The sequence below is a fragment of the Scomber japonicus genome, chromosome 7 (assembly GCF_027409825.1).
Source record: "Scomber japonicus isolate fScoJap1 chromosome 7, fScoJap1.pri, whole genome shotgun sequence".
Lineage (NCBI taxonomy): Eukaryota > Metazoa > Chordata > Actinopteri > Scombriformes > Scombridae > Scomber > Scomber japonicus.
The window spans coordinates 14046778-14072421 of NC_070584.1; the positions used below are offsets into that span (position 1 = coordinate 14046778).

The window sequence follows — 25644 nt, forward strand, 5'->3', positions numbered from 1 at the left end:
GGCGGCCTGTCTTGACAGCTAACCCCCAGTCGCGGCCGCCTCCCTCCAGTGAAATCAAATCTCTCCTTAGTCAGGCTGCTTATTGAATTACACCTTCACAACACAGGTGTAGTGCCAGGAGAACAGACAACATGAGCCTTAAAGACCACCTTAGGCTGCCTGCTTATACTATTAAAGGTCTCTGTGTTGGTCTTGATTTGATTTACCAAGGGCGGTCAACTCGGCAATCGATTTTGCATTGAGTTACTGTGGATTTCCTCTTTGTGGAATAATGCAACCTCTCTTTGCAAACTGATGCCAGCAGAGAGTTTAGCAGTTGGCGAAGTACAACATTAGATTATAATTTATTGGGACAAAAAGTTTTTTCTTTTAAAAAAAAATGAAAGTGTGTTTTTTGCTGAGAGAAAAGATGGTGTTATGTTTTTATTGTTGTACAGTATGTATGTATGTTTCTGATTTCCCAGTATTCATTGTGTTCACTGCTGTTATTGTATTATGAAGGTGACACTATATTTTTCACTTTTTTCAGCTTCTCCCACTAATGGTATGGTGACAAAACATGTTTACATAGTAAACAATAAAAAAAGGAGATTGGACTCACATCCAATAAAGACTTTTCAAAGTACTCAACACACAGAAAAATATTCAGTTTAATATGAAATGTTTAAATGTAGAGCCAATCTACCTAGGGGAACTGTCTTAGAAATAAAAAGCACTGTAAAGAAAACTTGCATACACACAGGCAGACCCCCAGGCAATGCTAACATATACAAAGTAAATGACCCACAGCTTGTAAGAAGCAGCCAAGTGAACACAAAACATTATTCTTTATTAAGATGACAACCGCTTTAGGTTCACAGCACAGTTGGACTCATTTGTCACAGTGTTTTCCAGCTATTAAAAGTACAAATGCTGGCTCTGCTGCTGCCTGAACCTTCAGCCAATTGCAGAATACCAACTTCTCATTCACTTGTACTGGCGAGCTTATTTCAGCGTCCACCACGGTTCGTGCTCTGGCTCTTAAAAGGTTGTTTGTAGGCCAAATGGAACTTCTGTAAAATGGGTTGTAGAACCATATAAAACTGGAAATGGTTATTTATGTATATGGTTATTTTTGGAGCGTATCCATTTGAATCCAAAGAGTACAGTGGCCGAGACCCGCCATAGCTGCAAATAAAAGAAACGCTGCAAATAAAAAGACACACCGCAGCAAACCAAAAAAACGCTGCAAATAAAAACAAACGCCGCTGCAAATAAAAGAAACACTGCAGCAAACAAAAAAAAAACACCGCAGCATATAATAAAAAAAACGATGTAAATAAAAAAAGACACAACGGAAGTGGATTACCGGGGACTGTTTTTGCCGAAACACCGGAAGAAGAAACAACAACAACAACACTACGAATTGGAAAACGAACTAGAAAGTAAGTGAAAATGGTAGTGTTTGAGGGTGACTTGTCTGTTTCAGCCAACATGGGGATGAGGATCGGAACGGCAGACACTTAAAACACGCTGTTCCGCCTACGGGACGGGTCGGAGGTTGGGAGGTAGCCACAAGTCCTTCTGAATGTTTTAAACACCAACCCTTAAACATATTTATTCATGCCGTACATTGTTAGAAAGCATAGGTTGCCCTGATTCATTCAAGACCACTCACGAATTATATTGGTTGCTCACAGCCGTAATAGTATTCAGCCACTCAGCTAAAGTAAAAACAGCTATAATCTCTACATACCTTCAAAGTCTTCCCTTTATCCACAACGATCATCTTATGACTCAGGACTTTCTGTACAGCTCGCCAAGTATCCATTCTTGTGAAATATGAAATCCGTTTCCATAACATCGAAATACTTTCCTCGATATGTCCATGTATTTAGTCCAACACGTAACGTAATAACACAAATAACAAACCATATACGGTCCCTTTTACGTCTTTTCCTGACCTACACGTACAAGCAACAACTTCTTCCGGTGTTTCGGCAAAAACAGTCCCCGGTAATCCACTTCCGTTGTCTTTTTTTATTTGCATCGTTTTTTTATTATATGCTGCGGTGTTTTTTTTTGTTTGCTGCGGTGTGTCTTTTTATTTGCAGCGTTTCTTTTATATGCAGCAGCGTTTGTTTTTGTTTGCAGCGTTACTTTTATTTGCAGCTATGGCGGGTCTCGGCCACCGTAAAGAGCCTTCAGTGGTTTTGACTTATGCATTACCACAACAAATCAAAAAAAGGTAACAAGTGTGAAAGTATGCACATCTGTGATGAATGATATCCACCCACATCAACTAATTAATGAATAATTAATAAACTTGATCTAACAAGCACCAAACTATTCTACTATTATTTATTACCTCTTTAGCATATGTTTTACTGACAATAACTCACTTAATTACAGCTATTTCCACTTATATGGCCTTCGTTGTACATGTACTGAATGAACCCTACATGCATACGTTTGTCTGCATACACACACAGATACACATATGCTCAGTCTGTCCATAGCAACTTGGTGCTGTTTTTTCTGATATGAGCCATAACTAAGAGCAGTTGTGTTTTTCTTTGTGAGCACCTGGTCAATGTGCTGCTCTCATTTCCTGTCTGCCTCCCTCACTTCATCATATGTCCAAATGGGAAATGAGTTTTAAAGCACAGGGATAGAGTTTTAGAAATAAGATCTGTCATTCTGTGGGATTGTTGAAAACGAGTGAAGTTAATGCATATTAATGAGAAAAACAGATTTTCTTGAAACTTTTGGCTGCAGCTCGAACGTAACTTCACCATTTGCATTCTCCATATGCTATTTGATCTACCGTAATTCCACAGTTCCTATTTGGCCTCGTAAAGAGCAGCACTAAATATCTGATTCAAATTATATCTTGAGACTTGTTTTCTTCCAAATACAAGAAAACAGCATGGGAGACAATATTGTTTTGGTCGCAGAGTTTGCAGCTTGGGGGCAAGCTTACGAAAAATTAGGATGTACAAATTGTAGACAGATTTTGCAGTCACGGGCAGCGGGATACTTCAGTACAGTGGACACAGAGGAAAGTTTAATGCCATTCATATACATGTACAAAGTAAACCACATGAGAACCACAGGGATCATGTTGAAAATTGGTGAAGTTAATACTTTAAGTTTCTATTAACGCTGCAAATAACTAACGTGAAGACAATGCTGACCTAGAAATATTTGCAATTCACTGCATTAATTAGCTTAATTAATGACCCTGCAGGCAAAAATGGTTATCTTTAAATTACAGTGGTGATTATTACAGGATATTAAGGAGCTCAAGGGCCTCTTCAGTTCTTCTGCTTTTTATTTTTTCTTACACTTTCTGTCGTCTCAAAATAAAAACAAAGATTCCTACAATCTTAAGTGTTAAAGGAGCTTGTAGAGATATATACACTCCCTTGTAACTTGTCCTCTGCTGTAACATTGAGATAGTTTTCCTCTATCAGAGTGGATCTGTGCTGTGTGTCACTGGCCAAGTTGCTGTGCCTCTGTGTCTTCTGATTAATGACTGTGTCCCTTCTTCTCTGCAGATTGCCGTTCGAGCAAGATGTTGAACAGGGAAACGTGGCCCACTTGGGTGACTGTGACGGTAAGAGGACTGATTCTCAGTCTGAGCGTGCTTCTGTGTGTATGTATGTGTGTGTGTGTGTGTGTATTTGGCCACAAGTGTTAAAGCTAATTCTTCTCTTGTCTTTGCCCGATGCTTACATAACTTGTGTGTCTTCAGGGTGAAAAACAATACAGTAAAAGAGAGGAAGAGCCTTGTAGAATCAGTTTATATAGAGGAAATCCACAAATAAACACAGAGACAACTCCCAATCCACCTCGATGCTGTGTAGTATCTCACTTCTCCCAAGAGTAACCACGGTGATCCAACACGAAGGCGGTCTGCTAGTCTCATTTTGTCTCCGATCTGGCAAGAAAATCCCTGTGTATGTTTTAACTAACTTTGTACTTGTCACTGTTTACTCTGTCCTTACTTGTATGCTATCTCTGCTTTGGTCTGCTAGGTTTTGTTGCATATACATGTGGTTAATTATATTCCACTCCAGCTTGAATTCCCCTTGATGTTTTCCTTTTTTTCTTTCTCCATATCATTATGAAAATAGAAGTGGTACACAGCAAAGCGAAATCTCTATTCTAGATACACACAGAGGTTTAGGATACTCCCATGACACCCCCTCTCTTTGATCTAAGCGCTAATTCCAATGCGTGCAAATTAATCCTTTGCCTCTGAAAGTTCCCGAGTTCATGTGCCGTGCTCCCTGAGAAAAGAACAGATAAATATTGCATAATCGGAACCGCGTACAACTCTAATCCTGTTTCAGATGGGCACCCTGTTTGATGCTGCTCTCTCACTTCAGGTCCTCTGACCGCTAAACCACAGGGGATGCCCTCCGTACTGTAACTGATGGCTGATGCTCACTGCGTGCATTGTGCAGTAAAGCTAGTTATTTGTCTTCATTGAGCCCATATGTTGTGACTTACAGAACATGTGGGGGTCTATATTCAAGTTGTTGGTCCTGAACAGAAACCCATTATTCTTTAGGGTTTATTATATTTAAAACAGAACTCGTCTGCTCTTGATTCCTGCAGGTAAGTTTAAAATATCGTAAACTAGATGAAAAACCTCTCTGTAGATTAATTTGTGCTCCATGAGAAAGTCCTCCACCGCAAATACATGCAGTTGTGCAGGAGGCTTGTAATTAAAACTGCAACTTCTATGATCATTACTCTATATCTGTACTACACCAGTGGGTGAGAGATGAACATAATTACTCATGCTCAGCACTAATGGACTGTTTTACAAGCTCTAGTCTTGGATCTTCTTCTGTACTTGTTATGTCTTGACCTCTGTTACAAGGTCCGGAAGGCAGAGAAAGTAATGACACTGATACCATAGGTGTAGTCACAGCAGCTTTCTGCTCGATGCACACTGTAGATTCTCACAGCGTTGTTTTTGTGGATGGGTTGTTCGATGTCTTCCATCTTTAAAGGATTACCCCAGTGATTTAATATGTCACTTCCATAAAGTTGAGAGCAGAAACCAACTTTTAGCCTGTAGCGAATAAACGACTGAATGAATTTAATTTAATTCAAGTGTCATGCCATCTCACGGCCCATTCCCTATGGGATAATAAGACACCTTATCCAAAATCCAAAAATATCCAAATATCCTAAAATATCTGCGTGCAAAACACTAGTACAAAAAGAAACCACTTCTAGATGTGGAGGTCATGTATCAGTCTCGATGAATCACTAAATAACTTGGCAGATCACAACATTTCCAACACAAAGCACAAATTTAAAAAAACACTTGACAAATTAAATGTCAATTGCACAAGCAGAGTCCTGACTCATTTCTAAATGAAGAAGCAGTGCAGTATACCTGGCCTTATATGAGTATGAATTCACTTTTTTCTTGTGCGATGAAGTATAAACATATATTTTTCAGTAAACTAATCATGTTTAATGTCATAATACTGTAGGTATGCAGCTTCGATTTATGCCAGATCTTTTTTCGCCTTGTCATATTTAACCTTGTTAACCTTTAAAGATACAAAATCTGTTTTCTCCAACTACCAAGTAATAATGTATCGATAAATTACAGGAATGTCTGTCTGTCTGTCTATCCCAACCGGCAAAGAGTAATTTCAGGGAGGTCCATTGCGGGGGGGGGGGGGGTGGTGCTCTGATAAGTGATATCAGGAGTTGGGATGCCTGACGTTGTAGTAAAAATGCCCCTTAATAGAGTCAGTATTTACACTTGTTAAAGCTCCGTTCAACGCAACTGAAGAAATTATTCTTTCACAGGCTGTCTAGTATTTGACATAATTCATAATTAGTAAATTGAATTTGACACCTAAAAATGAGTGCTCCCTTTAGATGGCCACAAATATAGAGCAGAATGTTAACTTTCCGATTCATCAAACAGCTCTGTTGCATTCCACTATGTGAGCAGTGTTGTAGTATCTGTTCCTCTTGGACCGATGTCACATAGAGATGTACTGTCCTGTTCTCCGGCCCTGTATTTGAGGAATTTCTGAGCTCCGAGGCATGTTTGGCCCTGCATCTGATCCCATCATAAAATATGCTGGAGCTGAACTCTGTTCACAGAGGTGATCTCTGTTGTCTCTAGATAAAAGAAAGCTTCTGGGTTATCATGGCAGGAATGTGAGCTAGCATCTGTCTGATGGCAGCCACACACATGCCACTACAGCCCTGGACGTATCTAGATATTAACTAGAGGAGTTGTATGTGACAATGCAAATGAGTCATGAATCAGTTGCACTTGACATTAAGAAGCTTCACCTCGCCAGCTCTCTTGTACAAAGTCTGTGTAATGTCCCGTTGGGCCGACGTATTAATAGGTCATCGTCTGGAGTATTCACAGTGAGTGAGTGGGCGTGTTGATGATGAAAACCGAAAACCAAAACTGGTGCCTGAAAATTACTTTCCAGTCTTCCTTTGACTGTGGATGTAATATTGATATCAAAAACCAGTCATCATTATGGATGAGCCAGTAGCCTTGTCCGCTATCTTTGATGCAGTGTAACCGAAGAATACTTATTGTGTCATGTCCTACCTCCTGCATGCTCTACCCAGGTGCTACCCCTCACCTTAACCAAATGAGGTATTTCCAGTGGGTGAGAAGGGATCTTACATGGGCAATCTCCTGCTGTGAGCGTCATGTGCATAAGAAAACATCTTTAGACAGCACTTTGTGTCAGATATTGTGATGCACTTGGTGCTTTTCATCGTATCTCTTTTTACTTGACACTTTCATTGTCTCTGATATGGATGTTTTCCTTAGTGTCCCTGTTCCTAGTTAAGGCTGAGTCCATCTTTCTTTGTCTTCCTATAAGACAAAGATTCTTTCAGCCATCTGCAAATGTAATATTCAGTCAGAGGAAGACAGAGCAGAGCAGCTTCAACAGGATTGTTATGACAAACTCTCTGACACCGTTAAGACTTTGAAAAGTGTCTGCACACCCTCTCTATATATGTCTGTCAGCATCTTTCTCCATGATCCTCTTTATGTGCTGTATTCTCAGTGTACACTGTAAATGTGTATACTTACAAACACACACAGATGCTCACAAATACCAACATACAAACTCCACAGGGATTTGGATTGGTGAAAAAGACAGGCGGCTTTTGGTTGCTGAATATTTCATATGTCTATATTGGACTCATTCCACCTGTCAGTATCTTGACCCAGCAGATGGGAGGTGAGATATTGTCGGGCCTATCTGTCTCTCTTTGGGGAAATTCAGCAATCTCATTTTCACCCTCCCTTTGCCTACTTCTTTCCTCGAGGAAGATTCTCTCTCTCTGCAAGTGCATGTCAAGCCGTATTTTCCCTCTCTGGTCTCCAGTCTTGATCAAAATTCATACTGTCTTCAACAATCAATAATCATAGAGCTTTGTTAAACATGATTTGGTTATGTGTAATGTAATGTGTATGGGTAAAGGGTCACCTAAATTAAGTTCCCCAAGCCCAGGGCCTCAGAAGTATATTAAACCCATTTATGCCCACAACCTGGGTGTTTTCAGATTTAGTAAGTAATCTCAATGACATACCGCACAAATAAAATGAAGCTTCAGTTTCTGTTTATTTCAGTTTTTAGGCTTGCCCACTCTCTTTTTCGTCTTTATCTATCTGTATTCTCCTGTGTGTGTACTAATGGGGTGTGGAAAACAATTAAGCTTGGCAATTGTTCCTGGAAAGTTGTACTGGCAACGGTCCTATGATCAAAACATAGTCACTCTTGTTTTACATTTTGCACACTTTGTTAGCTTTTGTATATATTTGGACACTCTTTCAAGTGTTATTAGTCCATATGTGGGCATTTTTCCAATGTTATGACATTCGCTGGAAAAAGAAGTTGCTGTTTAATCATATAAATATGTTATTTTCCAGTGCTGTAAACATTCATCTCCTTTATATTGGTGATGGGGGAAATGTATGACATCTCAAAACCTCACTAAATAAAACCCAAACTGTCTGAATGCCGACGTACCACTTAAGATGACCTGACCTTTTAGGGTTAAAAGACCGAAAGAAGCTGCGCTGGTGGGAGCGTGTTAGTTCAGGTATCAGCAAGACATGAAATACAATACAGGAAGGATGGTTTAAGTTAAAAGTCTTATCTGATGCCAAAACACTGCACAATAGTTTATAATATTATGAGACAGGATTTCACAACTCTGGAATGTTATCATACCAGCAATTATTTTATCTTCTTTTTTTACAATGATCTCAAGGTAAATATTTTAAATGTTACAAAGTAATCTATCAGAAATGAGCAACTTTGTGTATTTGATTTGACAACTCTGCATTCATTCCAAAAAAACATCACCTGTTTTCATGCAGATCTCAAGTCAGTCTGAACAGATAATTAAAATACTAGTTTTGGTTTTGTAATTATAGTCAGAAAAGCCGTAGACATAGCCATAGCTGTAGCGCCTCTGCTATTCTATAGTGTCTCCTCTCCCCCTCATGCCTCATCTCTCTCCAGTTGCAGACAGTGCTACACTGATTTCAGAGCAGCCTTGTCCTCAGACCTCAAAGAGAGATGGATAGACAGCCTTACTTAGAGCCCAAATAACTGCCTCCCCTTTCTCCTTAGCCAGAGAGAAGCAGTTGCTGTAAGGAGAATCGATTTTCATCTCTCCTCTGGCTGATGGCAGCCGAATAGATATCAAGGGTGATTCTGCAAGGGGAAGGGAATGGGGGCTGAGAAGAGTGAGGATGGGGAGGGGATGGTGGGTAGATCAGATCAAGGAGTAGAGAGCAGAGCAAAAAGAATGAGTAAGGGATTGAGAGATCATAGGAAGAAGGCAAACTTTGAGGATGGAAAGGGTGAAACGGTTCAGGGGATCAGAAGTGTGGAGTCATGAGGATGAATAAGAAAAGAAGCGGAGTGATGGGAAGAGAGGACAGAAAAAGTGAGGTCATGGAGGGAAAGAAAGGCTAGGTGGTGGAGTAATCACATAGGAAACTGAGAGACTGCAGTGACGGTGGATCAAAGCTGTGAGAATGGAGGGAGGTGCAGGGAAGAGAGGAGCGGGTGCTGGGCCAGGCCGGTGTGACAAATGGACTGAGAGTGCCACCAGCGTCTACTGTGTCACAGTGTTGTCACGGGCCTCCTCAGTGGGCTTGTGGCCAGGCTGTAACTCTGTCTTGGTGATGTAAACCACCTGCCTCATATCCTCTTAATCTTTTCTTTTCGTAGATCGCTAAGCGGCTGCCTTTCTCTTTACTTCTCACTTATATCTACATCTTTATTTTGCATCATTCTGCTTTTCTTCATTTATTATGAAAGTCAATTAAATTAACTTAATCTAGAATAATGTCTTTCTGCAGTGTCAGAGAACCATAATGCAAGATCAGTTTAATTATAGGAAACTATATAAGGAAGTGTAGCTAAGGGGTTTGCCTTGTGGCCCTGCATTTATTAAAAAACAAAGATTACCCCCTTCTGCCCCCCAACACACACACACACACACACGCATACACACACACACATCAAATATTAGTATGTAGAGACATGCCGTTCCTATAAACCCGATCTGATCAAAGCCAAGTTTGGAAGCACAACATCTAATTGAGCCGCTGTGTGGTGGGAGGGACGCTTTGATGAAAGAGATGAGGTCAGAGAAATATCTGGGTTCAATTATTTGTGTGTGTGTGTGTGTGTGTGTGTGTGTGTGTGTGCGTGTCTTATGCATGCTATTAGCCTATGGGCTCTACTTTTGTAGAAGTTGAGATGGCTAGCTTGTTCGGTAATCGTGTGGTTCCATAAAAACACAAAGGGGGATGAAGTGATGCAACTATCCTGGCAAGAAACTGTGCATTCCCACCTGTTTAGATGACATTTTATTGCAAACACAAGCCAAAACAGAAATTTTAAATTTAAGACTTCTTGTTCATGTATTTCATGAGTTTTGCCTCTTTGACACAAGGCAGCTATTTCATCAATTATTTGAATCCAATTAATAGGATTACCTACTGCTTTTGGGATGTACTGTATGAAGTATTTCCCTGTTGGTGTCAAACATCTGCAGAAAGGATGTTTGTTTAATCTGCAGCCTGTAATTTGAGCAATATGATGTAATATTTAAACTCAGGTCAAACTGTGTGGGTACATTCATTAATTATTCAATTTTCTGACACAACACCAGGATCTAACGAAATAGACACAGCTCCTCAGCTTTTCTACACATCGCACTGATGAACTCTTACAAACAGGTCCCCTGTCTGTCCAGTACAGTAACCTTATCAGTAGTATAGAAGTTGGCTGTACATTTATCAGTGATCTCTGGAAAGTTTTTCTGTTATCAAATCTCAGATTACCATGTTTCCATCAAAATAGAAAGTTTATTCCTGTTGGCTCATAAAAGTAGGAAAGCAATATAAATGCACAGGCAACACTTGGCGTGACATCTGCCCATCACTGATCTATGCTCAGACATGGAAAATGCAGTGGCAGAGTTGCTACAACTCTCACAGTCTTGATTGTGACAAATAAACATGTCACCCAGTGCAACACTGCGACTCTGTCATGTGTGGATGCATTTTTAATTTTTGTTTTTTTGGGAATCGAAAATATCAAATAAAACAAGCTGGATCCTTTAAGAAAAGACATCATCTGCCATTGGAACTGTATTTGGATTGCTGAAAAACATATTGGGGTGGTTTGAACTGTGGGTTTTGGTTCTGTACCCCTTGAAGATGTTTCCTGGCCCATTAGGAAACAGTTAGACTGGATGTGATTGGCCATTAGTGAATCCTGCTCTGACTCCACCTGCTGATAAGTATTCCTCTTACTAATAAAATATTTATTTCTGCTTAAGCCTCTTTCCCAGTTTGTACTGTGCTGTGGCAGGATTGTGCTTGCGCCCCTGGGCTTAAAAATTGCAGAAATTAGTCAGTTACACCCACTTGTGCCCAGAGTTTGCACTTGTGATTCTGCTTGCAGGAAAATAGAGCCATTAGTATCTCTGTGTGAGCATTTGTGTGCCCTCTAAATTAGTAGGCTCTTCACAGTGGACAACTCAGTCAGCGTGACCAACTGCAGCTGGATTTATGCTGGATTTAGTTTAATGATGTTTGAGCAGACCACACTCCACTGACAAAAATCACCTAACTAACTCTGAACGGCTTGTTTTTTGTGATTGTGTGTGTGAGCATAGTAAATGTGTATGTGACGAGTAATATAAACCTTTTCTGTAAACAGCATAATGAGTCGGATTTGGTTCAGGCGTTAACATAAGGTATAGGATGTCAGATCCACTTACGCCAGGTTATCACAATGTGTCGATTGGCTGGCTTCAGTTTTTCCAGGTCATGACCCTTGCTGATAGGCAGATCAGTTACAGCATAAATGTAGCTTAAGTGGTCTGTCAAACTTCCAACTTCTCTCTTTTAATTTTCCATGAGGTTCTAGTAACTCTAAAGGAAAAAACATTCTTATATCCAACATCATTTAGCTGAGACCCTGCAGCCTCAGGAATGGCAAGCGCCTGAATCTTTCAGCAGCAAAAAGCTAAACACACCCTCATTTTATTTTGCTGTTTGCAGGTCTTTTGGGGGAACAAGTCAAACAGTATTTGCACAGAGAGTTCATCAGCTTAAGTCAACTCTGTTAAACCAGCCATCAAATAGAAGTAAGAGGCGGTGTGCGGGGGCGTCCGTGACGCTGTTGCTGCAGAGAGACATCCTGCTTCATCACATTCTCTCATCGTTCCAACTCAACACTATTCTCAAATCTCTATTTCCTCTGTGGCAACGTCTGTTAATAAAAGCAGAGTATGCATGCATCCAAACCCTCCACCGACACACATACACATTCACACTCACACATACACATTTGCCACCCGTTTTACTGTGAACTCACTCAGCCGTAATGACATAGCTAGTGTTGCCACAGTGTAGCTACAGATGGAGGCAATTATGGTGCTGTGAAAATATTTCCTGAAGAAAGGCAGTGTTTTGACTGGTGGAACAGCGGGATGCAATCACTCCGTAATTGAGGTCCACTGAAACATCAATGAGGCGACGGCAGATTGGAGATTCCGTGTTGTGGCGTCATGTTAGAGTGGATGGCGATCACCGCAGAGCCAGGAGCAGCTCTGTCTTTTTCTTTGGTGGTTTTAATTTTCTAAGGAGCTTTGTGCGGGAAAGAAAATTTGTTGCCAAATTTACGACCATGGTCTCATCTAATTCCATTCTAATTGCTGCGGTTTGGAGAGGGGCCTGAGTTGAAGCTTAGGAGGTGGAGCCCATAAAGCCAACACAATTCTTTCTATTTACATGGCAGCTAGTTAAAGCATACAGTAGGGTCTTAAGTCTGCTCATGATAAATGTGTTGCCCTGTGGCTTGAACTCCAATAAAGGGACAGAGACAGACAGGAAACGGAAAGAAAGAAAGAAAGAAAGAAAGAAGGTGAGGGGGGCTTTCACCACATTAGTTCATTTTTGTTTGATGCAGGCTCCTCTTTCAGACTTTGAGAGGGTTCTGTAACCTTGACACCACAGTCGTCCTTCCTCTTCTCCTAACTCCCTCTGCTGTCATTCCAGCAAGGCAGACACCAAGGGCAGAGAGGGAGACAGAATAGACAAGTAGAGATAGAGGAAATGTGGTGCGTAGCTGTGCATCCCCAGATGCCAGACTGCGCTCTAACTCACACATCTCTCCCACCCAAAGGAGCTTCTGAAAGGCTTGAAGAACAGAGCTGATCCCCTCAGTGAATACCAGGACTGGGCTGATGAAATATGAGGACCTGTGTGTATGTGGGCATAGCAGAGGAAAAAAGGAAGTGAAATGCTGTATGGTGCATGTGCACTTTTTTAGTGTAGAAATGAGGAATTTTTTAGCGAGCTCTAAGGAGATAAGAAGAGCAGCCTCAGCCTCTGGAAAGCTTGGTGAGGTGTGAGGACTCCTCAAGGGCTTCAGCTCTTTCATCTGATTCCTTCCCCCGAGTCCTCCTCACATCTCCTTCCCCACTGTGGGAACCTCAGAGAAAGTCATGAAAAACACAGGGCACCTTCTGACCCCTCAGTGAGCCACAAGTCCTCGCTGATAGATGTGTTTGTGTACGTGAGGGTAGCTAACTTTCAACTGTGAAGTAAGATTTTAGGTGGTAAGGTTATTATATTACATATCTCAACATTTTCATTTTTGACATTTTCACCCAAAAAGCATACCAAACCTTCTAAGCAAAGCAAATCTGTTTAAACTTTTACTCAGTTTTCATGTTCCCACACATTCAAAAGTTGCTTCATGCTGCAAGATCACAACCATTTACAGACTTTTACAGTTCAAAAAATGCTTCAGGTTGTAGAAAGTTAAGAGAAAAATGGAGAAATACAATGCCAACGAGTCCCTCTGGGTGATCAAAAAGAAGATTAACTTTTTAAGTGAAGAAAATAAACAGATAAATTCCCTGATTTAACAAAATAAATGAAAACCAAAAATTATAATCCATCTTTCAGTGTATAAATCTAATCCAGTGTAATATCTGTTTATCTATCTGTTTATTTCAGCTGGCTTTGTTTACACTTACTGTGCTTTACTGCTTTGTTTGTGGAAAAAAACCTAAATACATTGAGACAATGCTTTTTTTCAGTTTTTACAGTTTTACTGAAGTCATTACAGATTATTATGCCAGTTACATAATACTTGCATTACAGGTGCAGTATTTAATGTCTGGTATCAGTGCTGCTGATTTTAGTCATAATGTAGGCCTGAAGCCACAACCCTGACAAACTGCAGCTGTGGTGCTCAAAACAAATTGGTGTGCTTGATTGCAAAGATGTTGTCAAATACAACTTGACAAAATGTAACAACTGCACAAAGTACACAAAAATTAAGCTACATTTTACATGTTCGCTGATTGTAGTAGATTTGATTAATTAATTAATAATTACGTTAATTTTCAACTAAAACAATACTTGAATTGACTACAATCTACTGATTAAACTGAAACACAGTACAGTTTACTTCTAAGTCTAAAAAATACAAATCAAAATGAGGTAAAGGGCTAGGCGGGAATGCATTATGTTAATGAATGTCTTCACTAAAATAGCTGAGATCCAGATGCCGACCATCCAAAAGAAAAGGGTGCATGTGTGTGAGTTCGATGTGACCTAGAGTCTTTTCACACACAACTACACACTATGACTGTGACAATACAAATTACCAGTTAAAACCAATGCCATCTCACTATCTGAATTTAACACCAGACACTGGAACTGAAGGAATTTAACTGAACTTACACATACACACAGAGATGATGAATAAGAGGCCTGGGGCAGGTCTGTGACCAGCGCTGAGTAATAGTTGTCCAGTAAAGTGCAGGCAGGACCTGGAGGTTATGCATGTTGCCTTAACACAGTCCTGCAGCGTGACATCGAGAATACTGTAACTACTCTCTGCTCAGACCACTGGGGATTGTTTTTGTGTCCATCATTCAGACAGAGATTGATCATAGTGAGTTCCCCTAACTCCCTGCATCATACAACACTTTTCCTCCTTTCTGCAACACTTCAATAACACTACTGTGCTTTTTTCACACTCACTTTTCACACACGTTTCGCTCAGTCACACTCTGTGTCTCAATCTCGTTCTCTTTCACTTCACTTACTGTATCTCTTCCCTCAACACATCTTCCCTGCTTATGTTTTCTTTACTTCTCTCACCCTTTATTTTTCCTCTCTCTCTGTGTCCGTCACTCAGACTCTTCCTGTCTCTCACAACCCCGTGGTTTGTTGCAGCACCTCAGTATTGATCACCTTAAACTCTCTCTTCAGTCCAGGTCAGCTGACAGGCACTGTGAATCTGAGCGATTGTTCAGCTCTGGATGTGGTCTGATCGGCACGTCCACCTGCGCGGCCTTGGCCTGTGTCACAGCAGAGACATTTCATTAAGAACGGTCTGTAAATTAACAGAGCAGGCGGGTGGCTGGAGGAATGGAGTGAGAGCAGTTTCAATCAGCCACCCAGATGGTGTACAGCCTTGACATGAGGCCTGATGGTTTACTCATTCTGTTAAACCTTCGGAAATTTGTTTCAGGAATGAATCCAACACTTCAGCAATGGGGGTGTTAACATAAAAACAAATTGGCATGTGTTTTCAGCTGGTGGGCGTACAGTATAGCACCATAGATAGCTGTGATGTGATATATGGATGTAGCATGTGAGAAAGATTAAGTGGAAATTGCCTGTTTCATGATTTGGGAATGAGAGATATGAACCCTCTGGGCAGATCGTTAGACTAATGCTATGTGGACCCGCTCGCCAATTTATTGCCTATGACATGTTTGTGAATATTTATTCTTGCTCTCCACAGTGTGCTTCTGGCTTTGCACCTAAAATGAGAATATCAATTACCTAACGAAAGCACAGCCAACACTGTAACATATAAGTCATAGGATATGGGGGAAATTAATATATCCTACTGAAAAATCCACACATGTACATTTACACACACACATGGACTATCATAGAAAAAAAAGGTTCTGGAAAACAATTTATTTCACCACAGTGTCCACCACAGCCCAGTTGCTTTGTTTGGATTGGATGCAGCTGAAACTGCTGACAGACTCGCTCCTTGTTAAGCTGCCTTTCGCTAAAGGTTGACCGGATTGGGAAAATAAGGTCTCCTGATATAATTGACTCCAAATTCAATGAGGAACATTCCTGACAGCAACACGTGTGCATAGGCTGTGAAAAGAAGGTTTTTTGGGAAACAAAGCCAAGAAAAATCCTTTAGCTTTTGATTACATGGCAGCAGGAGGGAGTCTGCCCCCTGTGATGATTTTAACATGCTACTCAAAGCAAATCTAGACTTACTTTGTTTACCCCAAGCAGAGATTTTTCTATGAGCAGGAAAACTGAGAAAGAAACCTGGATGAAGACAAGTCAAAAATTACAATAGCTGCAGGGAGAGAGTGAGGGGTGGAAGGGAGAAATCTATAGGCAGCAAGAGAGTTGTGCAGGTATGTAATTATGCAGTCATCATCGCAAACCTTGACTCTGAGCCAGCCAAAAGCCTGATGTGCCCTCGCTAATAGACCTGAATCTATTAACAGCAGGTTTTTTCGTGGAGATTTTATGGAATTTTAATTGCAAACACATGGCTGGTGTGCATAAATGTTTTAACATATTGATCAGTCAGGCACGTCTGACCAGCCCTCAGGAACTGAGGTTGGAGGATTTTATATATAAATATATATTTTTTAACAGGGAGTCGTGCAGAATTCTCCTGCAGCTTTCCTTAGCCGTGCTCTGAAAACACTGTCAGGGACGGACTGTAAATGGTTTTACAAGCATCCCGAGAGTAAACATGGTTTACGAGCTAGCAAGGTTTATTCCAAGTACGGAGCATTACAACGTACTTTTTAAAGCCTCTTAATTCTTTCTCAGTTTCTTTCCATCCTTGAACACACATTGGTGTTTGCTTCACAGGTCACAACATGAGGTATAGTACATGTTTATGTGTGACAAAGACAGATGCAGAGATCCAGAGAGAGGGAAAAAATAAAGTGAGCAATATACTGTACGGGAAAAAAGTAATGGGGGTGGTATAAAAGAAAAATAAGGGTAAGACAGAGGGAAGGAGGAAGATGTGCTAAAAACAAGAGACAAAATTGTGCCTGCAGTCTTTCAGCAGAGGAAAAGGAGAGGAGGATAATGAGCAAAATCACTGAGCCATGGGTGCGCACACTTACTTCTTAACACACACACATATTCATACATCTATACACACTACGGCACACATGTTTTGCCACGTGCATCCCCGCCATCACTGCGTGCATAAACACATTAACATGCAGAGAAATGTTGGATTCTGGAGATGAAAGCTCAGATCAGTGGCTGTACGCTGACACAGTCGTAACCTATCAAGCTCAGAAGTGTGCGCTCGTGGCATCGACAGGTCCACGGGGATGCTGTGAAGTCTCTTTGTTCTGTTTTGATGTGCTGTGTTTCTAATACATGTATTCCAGCTCTCAAACTGCATAAAAGTTCCCTCGCCTGGCTTTTGATTAAGGAACTTATCGAACTGTAGGCAGCTCCAAATAGTTCCCAAATTAATTAGCTGACATCTAAAGTGGCGAACACCTCTAGACAGTAATCACAACAGTGTAGAGCCCAGTTAAACACAATTACCATGAAGAATCATTTCAGTTAATTGCAACCTGGGTGTTGCTCTGGTAGTTTTGGTCTTCATTTATATTAATAATAATAAGGTTATATTCAACATTGCAAGAATACACAGATTGCCCAGATGACTGTTGGAAAAAGGCTCAATGTGGGATCACCAATGTTTAAATTTGTTAGAGCTGGTGAAAGATTGCCATTAGGGTCATAGGAGTTGGAGATGGTCGATAGGGTCAAGGAGTTCCTGAATTGTCCCAACCAGTATTTTTACAGATATCAGATTTTTGTCATTTTAACTCCACATAGTGTTACAGATAAGATCTATGCAGAGGTGCCAGGTTTGTGTGTTTTCTGGATATGGAGGATACCTGACTGGATGATCTGGCAGAACTGTGATTAATGATGAATCTGAAGCGGTTAGTGTTTATGATTGAAACATTTCAAACATCATGGAATTTAAAAGGTTCTTTGCCCCACAAAACTAAAATCAGTCAGTTGATACTATGATGTAGTTTTAGTTTTCAGTGCTGTTACCTGATTTGTGATCATCGCCCATTCCATAATGTCATATAAAAAAACTTTATCACTCCTGGTGAACACGCCCCCCCCCCCCCTTCCCAAAAAAAGCAAATTACAACACCAGCTCCTTTTTTAAAGAAGAACCAAAGTGTCGGTAACAGCCAAGCTGAGCTATTAAGAATGTCCTGTTATCAATCAAACAGTTTATTAGGAGCAGGAAACTTGATTTGCAGCCAAAATCAATAAACTGAAAGAAGGAGAGAGCCATAGAATCTCAGGTACGATTTAATATTGGCTTACAGCAGATAGTTGGTTTTAATAGAGTAGTACATTAGCTACAGGTTTTTATGCATTTGTTTGTCAATTTTAAATATTTATTTTAGTCTTAAAGTTGAATTAATAAAATGCAAATATCTGTTAAAAAATGAAAAGAATATACAAAGATACAAGTCCTGTTTTAGGCAAGTTATAATAGAAAATACATCAATAAAACAGTTACCATTTTTTAGAGTCAACCTCCTCATATGCACAATGTTTATGTGTGAACAGGGAAAATACTTAGTTACTTTGGCCGTCTGATAAAAAAAATATCACAGCTAAAGTTAAAACCAAACCTACGCCCTCCGATTTTAAGTGTGCTCATTTCCACTTTTACCTCCAAATACAGCGGTTTAGATACTCTGATCCAACTGTCAGCTTGTCTGATCGTCTTAACACTGATGTTTATTGGCTTGTCAGACTTCATTGCCGTGACGGTGCACTGTTCCCAGATTCCAGCAATTACTTTGATGATGTCCAATAGAAATGAGGTCCAAAACCACCGAACTTAGACCCAAGTTGTATTCGTGCAAAATTATCTTGTGGATGAATGCTTCTAATTAACATCAACATCACTGATGCCGGGTTAAAAAATCATCTTCCTCGCCTTCATCTAGCTCTCTCTCTTTACCTGACGCACACATGTTCACAAGGCAATTGTCTAAAGCGCAGCCAAACTGTGAGCATGGACCGAGCAGATACATGGAGTCTTCTGCCAGTGCTCTAATCAAGGGAAATGTTTAACAACTGGCATGGAGCTAGCAGGGCTTTTCATTAATTTCCCTTACTCACTGGCAGAAGAGAAGTAGGGAGGGAGACATGAGGGAAAAAAATCACTCACCTTAACTAACACGACCACAGCTGTCACATTCGCCATGTAACAGAAATATCACGTTGATGTTAAATTTGATGGCGCAGTAGTGACCTTGATTTGAAAGAGTGCGCATTAAAGTTTCTCTACTTCTCTTTTGAATTTTTAAGCCATTACTCCCATCATGCTGCCACCCCTGGTGATCAAAGGGGTGGCGGGTAAGAAAAAGCGATATGGAGAGAGGATTAACAGCTAACAAGAGGATTGGAGGGAGGGAAGGACGATACCGGGGTATGAAAGAACAGATGACTGTGGGCTAGAGACAAAAGGAAACGAATACCAAAGGAAAAATGAAACAGTGTACAAACTTCTCTGTTCTTTGAATGTGACAGTTAACTGGTGAATACCTATGTGTATATATATATATATATATATATATATATATATATATATATATGTATATATATATACACATATATATATTTACACACACACACACACACAAAATTAGTGTTTCTTTCAAAAACAGGGCCATTCCATCTACTGTAAGACTAAATAGACCTCTTCTCTCCTCCACACTGCTCTCTTCTTTCCTTTACTCTCCTCTTCACCTTTTTAATCTTCACTTACACCTTCCTCTCATCTTCTCGCCGCTATTGTTTCACCTCTTTTGTCTCATGTACTCATGTCTTGTCACTTCTCCTTCCATTTTCTTTATTTTCCTTGACCTGTATAATCCAAACTATTCAACCTCTCCTCTCCTCTCCTCTCCTCTCCTCTCCTCTCCTCTCCTCTCCTCTCCTCTCCTCTCCGCTCCTCTCCTCTCCTCTCCTCTCCTCTCCTCTCCTCTCCTCTCCTCTCCTCTCCTCTCCTCTCCTCTCCTCTCCTCTCCTCTCCTCTCCTCTCCTCACTATTGTTACCCTGTAATTGGAGCTGGAAGCTCCAAGACAAGCAGCTCAGTGTGCGTCTGGCTGACAGGCAGGCCCGTTGGCTTCTATTAAGCTTTAATAAGTGAGCGGGAATTGGAAGAGGAGAGAAGGAGTTGAAGGAAGGAGAGAGTGTTGCAAGCTGCTGCCTCTACTGTCAACTCTCAGTAGGATGCAGGAAAACCCTGTCTGCTGTCACACAAACACACACCTCCAAAACCTTTATCCATCCGCCCTTTCATTTTCACCGTCATTTTCAGCTTATTGCCACTGGCTTAAGGAAAAGAAACTGATGACATAATTAACATATCTCAGTGTCCATGTCAGAAAAATACAGTTTAGCAAGGCTAGTCTGTCTCCTTCCCACAGCAAAAATGTCTGTACACACACAGACACACACACACACACAGACACACACACACACACACACACACACACACACACACACACACACACACACACACGTCAAGACTTCTCCCCTTGCATGAAGATGACAGCAGTATTATTGCACTGTGCAGAATTTAATCTAAAGTGCCACACACCAACCCTGGACCACAGTGGAGGAAAATGTGGAGAAATATCTACAACCTCTGCAGCTGAGTATAGCAAGAACAGTTCCAGATGTGATGTGTGAGAGAGGAAATCTGCGGTTTTTCTCCGTTATGTTGACGTGTTGTTCTGAATGTTCTGTGGTCGCAGTGCTTCATTTTTGTTTACAAAGTTATCAAGGCTGCGGTTTACTGACAAAAAAAATATCCAGCCATGAATCAATTCATTACTGGACTTTTTAAACTCCCCCACACTGTGTGTGTGTATGGACAGATGAACATGTCTGTAACCTCCAAATGCTTCTTTGTCTCTCATTTGCTGCTCCCCCGGAAAACATTCCTTTTATTGAAGGGAAGAGCAATAGTGCAGTTGAAAGTGGCAGTCCCTGAAAATTGAATATTGGACTGAAAGTTGAAAAGAAATAATCAGGGCTAAGTTTAGGCTACTGTAACAAAGATGCCAACAATGTGCTTGGATTTGCCCAAGGAGAAAAGAGCAAATGCCAAAATCAGTATAAACATAAAAGAACATGGGTGCATCAGTGAATACACAAATACTGTGCTGGTTAGCCTGTGTAACCACGAGTTGGCTGCGTGACAGCATGAAGGAATGAAGTGAATAAAGACATGTCGTGAGATCCGAATTATGAGTTGCCATCTGTGTTCAGAGCAATTTCAGGATATTGAACAATACATTTTTTTACATCCCAGTGGACAAAACTAACCTCCTAAATTAACCTTAATACTCATGTAAATAAACACTTTCAAATGCATAACTTAAGCCACCTGGCTACTTAACAAAAAAAAAAACTTTCCCAATTTGATCAAAATTCATTCTTGTAAGATTAATATTCAGAAGCGGTGATGGTCTAATGGAGGAGAAAGATAAAATAAGTAAAAAGGAAATGAGGGAAGAAAAGGTCATGACATCTAGCAAATAGAGAAATGAAAAACAAATACGCATCATATTTCACTTTAAGACTGAATGTAATCCCGCTGATAGGATTTGCCTGACGTGAACTGAACTGTCTGTGTCACATATTTAACAGGCTGTAACTAAGACCTGTGTCCATGTATATCATTGAGCTTATTGGATTAGTGATAAAGGACTAATTAGTGTTCAAAAGGACATTGATTGACCAATAAGGCCAGTTGATTAACACAGGGTTAGAAACAGCAGTCAATGGAGACAGCTAACTTGTGTCAGTGTATGGACTGGTATTGGTAGAGCAGAAGATCCATTGGTCAAACTCAAAAATGTAATTATAACTGAAGAGTGTGAGGCTCTCTACAGTGAATCTATACTGTACAGCCCAGTAATTAACTCACTGTCTGAATAAAGCAAAGAAAAACACAGACGAGGCTTCTCATTGTTGGAGCTTTTAGTTCAAGGTTTTAATTCTATGATTTGACAAAAAAAGACAGAATTTCTTAAGGGATTGCAATGACAGTCCATCACTTTGGTCATCTCATGAATAGATTGGCATGACATTTTGTGCAGACAGTCATGGTCCCAAGTGGTGGAACCCTACTTTTTTTTAAATTAAATTAATTTATATCAGGGACCATGTACAAAAAACATTCTCAAAAAAGATAAAAGGTGCTCAACACCAGATTTAGCTAACAGCTCATTCCAATCTGCAGTCCTGGGACAGGTACTGAATTTGACTTGACTTGGTCACATTTACATACTCTTCATAATTGTCCAGCACAAATAAAAATGAAAATAATGTGTAATAATTGCTCTTCAACTTCCAACTCATCTGCAATTCTATGCAGTGGTCTTCGTCACTTCTCAGCATGACAAATGCTCACGATCAATACGAGCTTGAGAGCTTTAATCACTGTGCTTAAGTACAGCATTACACAGCCACTAGTACGACTGGAGACTCTTGTTGTCAGTGTTGTATTTTGTATTTGTTTTCATTCTTGTACTTGTGTGTTTCATTGAGAGCTACTTTCTACAGTGTATAAGTGCAACACTCAGCAACTCCTCACATAGGGAAAGAGCTGTTAAAAACAAAGCCTGGCATTTTTCTTTCATAGCCGTGTCATTGTATTTAAAAGGAAGTGTTGCTGTGTGTGTGTGTGTGTCTGTGTGTGTGTGTGTGTGTGTGTGTGTGTGTGTGTGTTTGTGCGTGCCTGAGTGTGTGTGCTTGACTCACACAAACCATTGCTGAACCTTATCATGTTGGGGCAATCAGATATGCTCAAACCTCAGAAAATCCCTTGAAACTTGACAGAGGGATTGATTGCCCCGCGGGTAAGAGTAGACAATGTTTTTACTGTGTGTTTGGGTGAACCGCCCCTTTAATGTTCTAAAAAGCACTTCTGGCACTTAACAGCAGTTCAGTAGCCTCTTACAGCTTATTGTCAATGTGTAGAATAACATTTTATATTACAAAGCCACAGGCCACATTAATTAACTACCAGACTGGATCATACTGGAGAATTTGCACCACAACCACAACTTTGCCATTAAAAATGAATTTGTCAGACAAAAAAAGAATGTCTGTTTATGTTTACTGTATGTTCATTCCTTCTCCCATTATTTGCCCTTCTCCTTGTCTGTGTTGTGGGTAAGTGAGTAAGTGGCTCCCAATGTCTATTAATGACTTCCATTTATTTTCTGCGAGTAAGGATTTATTTCGCTGTCCTTGTGGAGACAGTCCTCCTTCTGCCACTATCGCTGTTGTAATTTAACAACTATTACTATGTTTGTCTAAGGCCCCAAATGTTCCTGTTTGCTTTAGGCAACCTCTCTCTCTCTCTCTCTCTCTCTCTCTCTCTCTCTCTCTCTCTCTCTCTCTCTCTCTCTCTCTCTCTCTCTCTCTCTCTCTCTCTCTCTCTCTCTCTCTCTCTCTCTCTCTCTCTCTCTCTCTCTCTCTCTCTCTCTCTCTCTCTCTCTCTCTCTCTCTCTCTCTCTCTCTCTCTCTCTCTCTCTCTCTCTCTCTCTCTCTCTATCTGTAATACCCTCTGCTTTCCTTCCTCTGCTTCTCTTCAATCTGCTTCCCTTGGCACAATTTCATTGTATTCGTTGGTGTTGGTCCCTGGTGTTCACACAGAAAAAACACAACTTTTCTTCCGGCATTTTCCTAATTGATCCGTGGCAGCCCGTGCTGTGGTCTTGCTGTATTAATATCCTCAATAATTCATAAACCATTCTCTCAGAGGGAGTGCATCTCATGTTCTTATACAAAAACACTAAAATTCATGGTCTTGTCTGCAGAACACAGTTCCTTATGTGCATCCTTGCAAAGACTTGAATATACAGATGCAAAAAAGAACAATATTAGCAAATTTGAGCAAAAAAGTCATTTTTGAAACAAATTCGCAGTAAGGAAATTAAGTTTGGGCTCATATTCTTTATTTCTACATGAACCAACATATCATAGGATAACATGGGTGTTAAATATTAGATTAATTAGTGGTATCGTTTTAAATCAGAATACATTGATGAGAAGTGTAACTAATTTTTATGTGATGCGTACATCTGTATGAAATTTCTAAATTAGTACTACATATTAATGGCATCTTGGCATCTCACCCCATAAAGCTAATGTTGTGAAACATGTTAGGGTTGAGAGCTATTCTCAATCAGGAAGACAGTTATTACAGCTATTAAAATCACCATCCACTTTACGTAATGAAGGCAATTAGCCAGAGCTACCTTGGCTGGAAAGCATGTGATCATTCCCACCCACAGAGGGGAGAGAGAAAATAGGCCATTTTGTCTCGCCGTTTGTTAACTCCCACATGTTTAATACAGGAAATACTGATGCTTTTTAGAGGGTTCCGCCAGTTGACTGATGGCCTTTTGTGTGTGTGTGATTGTATCTCTCTTTTCTTCCTGTTTCTTGCTAGGAATGCTTCTCCAAGAGAGTTTCATTGAGGAGCCTGATGGCCTGGTGTCTGTAAACCTGCTGGTGGTGTCTGCAGTTTCAGCCTTCACAACAGGAGCCATCCTCTCTGGTCTGACAGTCTGCTGGATCATGAGTCACCGCCACCGCCATTCCCGCAGCGCTGGAGCCAACGGCGCCCGCCGCAAAAGTGACAAAGAGCAGAGCATGCTGGGGCAGGGCCGCAGCGGGTCAGTAATGAGCGTAACAAGAACCAGCGGTGGTGAGAGGCGCCGTTCGCAGGCAGACAACCCCTTTGTCACACCAAACGGCTGGCCAAAAGGAGAGATGGACCCAGGCTTGCTGCCCACCCCAGAACAGACCCCGCTGCAGCAGAAACGGGCCATGCGTCTCCCAGACACCGACTGGGACCAGAGCCAGACCTTCCTCACTGCTGTGGGGACTCCCTGCCCCAACAACTCTGTCATCTACCTGAGCTCCAAGTTCCTGCACGGAGGTGGAGGGGGTGGAGGGATGGTCCGGATAGAGGACCCAGGTGAGGTTGTGCTGCCCCCGCACACAGAGCGCCAGCGCTACCTGATCCTAGCCACCCAGAGAGGGGAGCACGGTGGTGGCCGTACCACCGGCACCCTGAGGAACTCAGCGGGAGAATACATCTACCCCGCCACGCCACAGGACTCCCCCGACCGACGGAGGGTTGTTTCCGCTCCCACTCCCCACATGGACTATGGGGAGCCTCGCTGGAGTCACGAGGCACTCAACTACAACAGCAACAATGGAGCGCCCTATCAGCGCCAGGGCCTCATCAGGCCAGACATGCACGGGCCTCGAGGGCTGGGAGAACTGGCTGACTTCAGCCACCTTCTAGTGAAGAACATGGGAGAGCGCACCCCCAGTGGCCAGTGAGGTGAAGTACATGAGCCCTGACTGCAAGCTCTCTCTGAAAACCCATTTCCTCCAACAGTAAACTGGAATAAATTAGCCCCTCAGACTCCGTGTCCCGGTCAACCTTACCCTGTCTGTCCTCTCTCACTGTCATTCAATGTTCTGATGTCATTCAGCTGACTAAAGAGAGAGACAGAAAGAAAAAATACAGAGAGAGTTAAAAAAAAAAGAGGAGAACACTCTCTTCACGACTCCATTCCTCGCCTCTTAATCTTGAGGTGCACCCCTCTGCTCTGATAGTGGTACGACCCTCAGAGCATGACTTTGACACCACAGGAAAACAGTAAGGTAAAGAGAGGGGTGCAAAAGGAAAGGGAATCTTCTCAAAAGGACAGCATAGAGATTTTTAAAAAATGACAATTTCGCTTACAGCGCCAAATGTGAAAGGTCTCCCTCCACCATTTTGTTCACTGTTTTGACACCATGGATCTTCTTTGAGTGTGAAATTTTGTTTCTGCTCTTGTGTTTTTTGTTTTCGTGCCACTGGCATCCAGCAGACAACAATGTGCTTTACTTTGGATTTCAGATGAGACAATATCAG

At 41.2% G+C, this 25644-nt stretch overlaps 1 protein-coding gene across 1 annotated transcript in view; it reads left to right on the top strand.

Annotated features, from left to right (window-relative positions):
• Positions 1-25192, top strand: part of sema6bb (sema domain, transmembrane domain (TM), and cytoplasmic domain, (semaphorin) 6Bb) — a 117224-nt gene extending 92032 nt beyond the window's left edge. The window contains exons 16-17 of the mRNA XM_053321811.1: positions 3540-3598; positions 24163-25192. Coding sequence (XP_053177786.1) covers positions 3540-3598; positions 24163-25064 — 961 coding nt within the window. The 3' untranslated portion in view covers positions 25065-25192. The remainder of the gene's footprint in view (positions 1-3539; positions 3599-24162) is intronic.
• Positions 25193-25644: the final 452 nt, after the last annotated feature.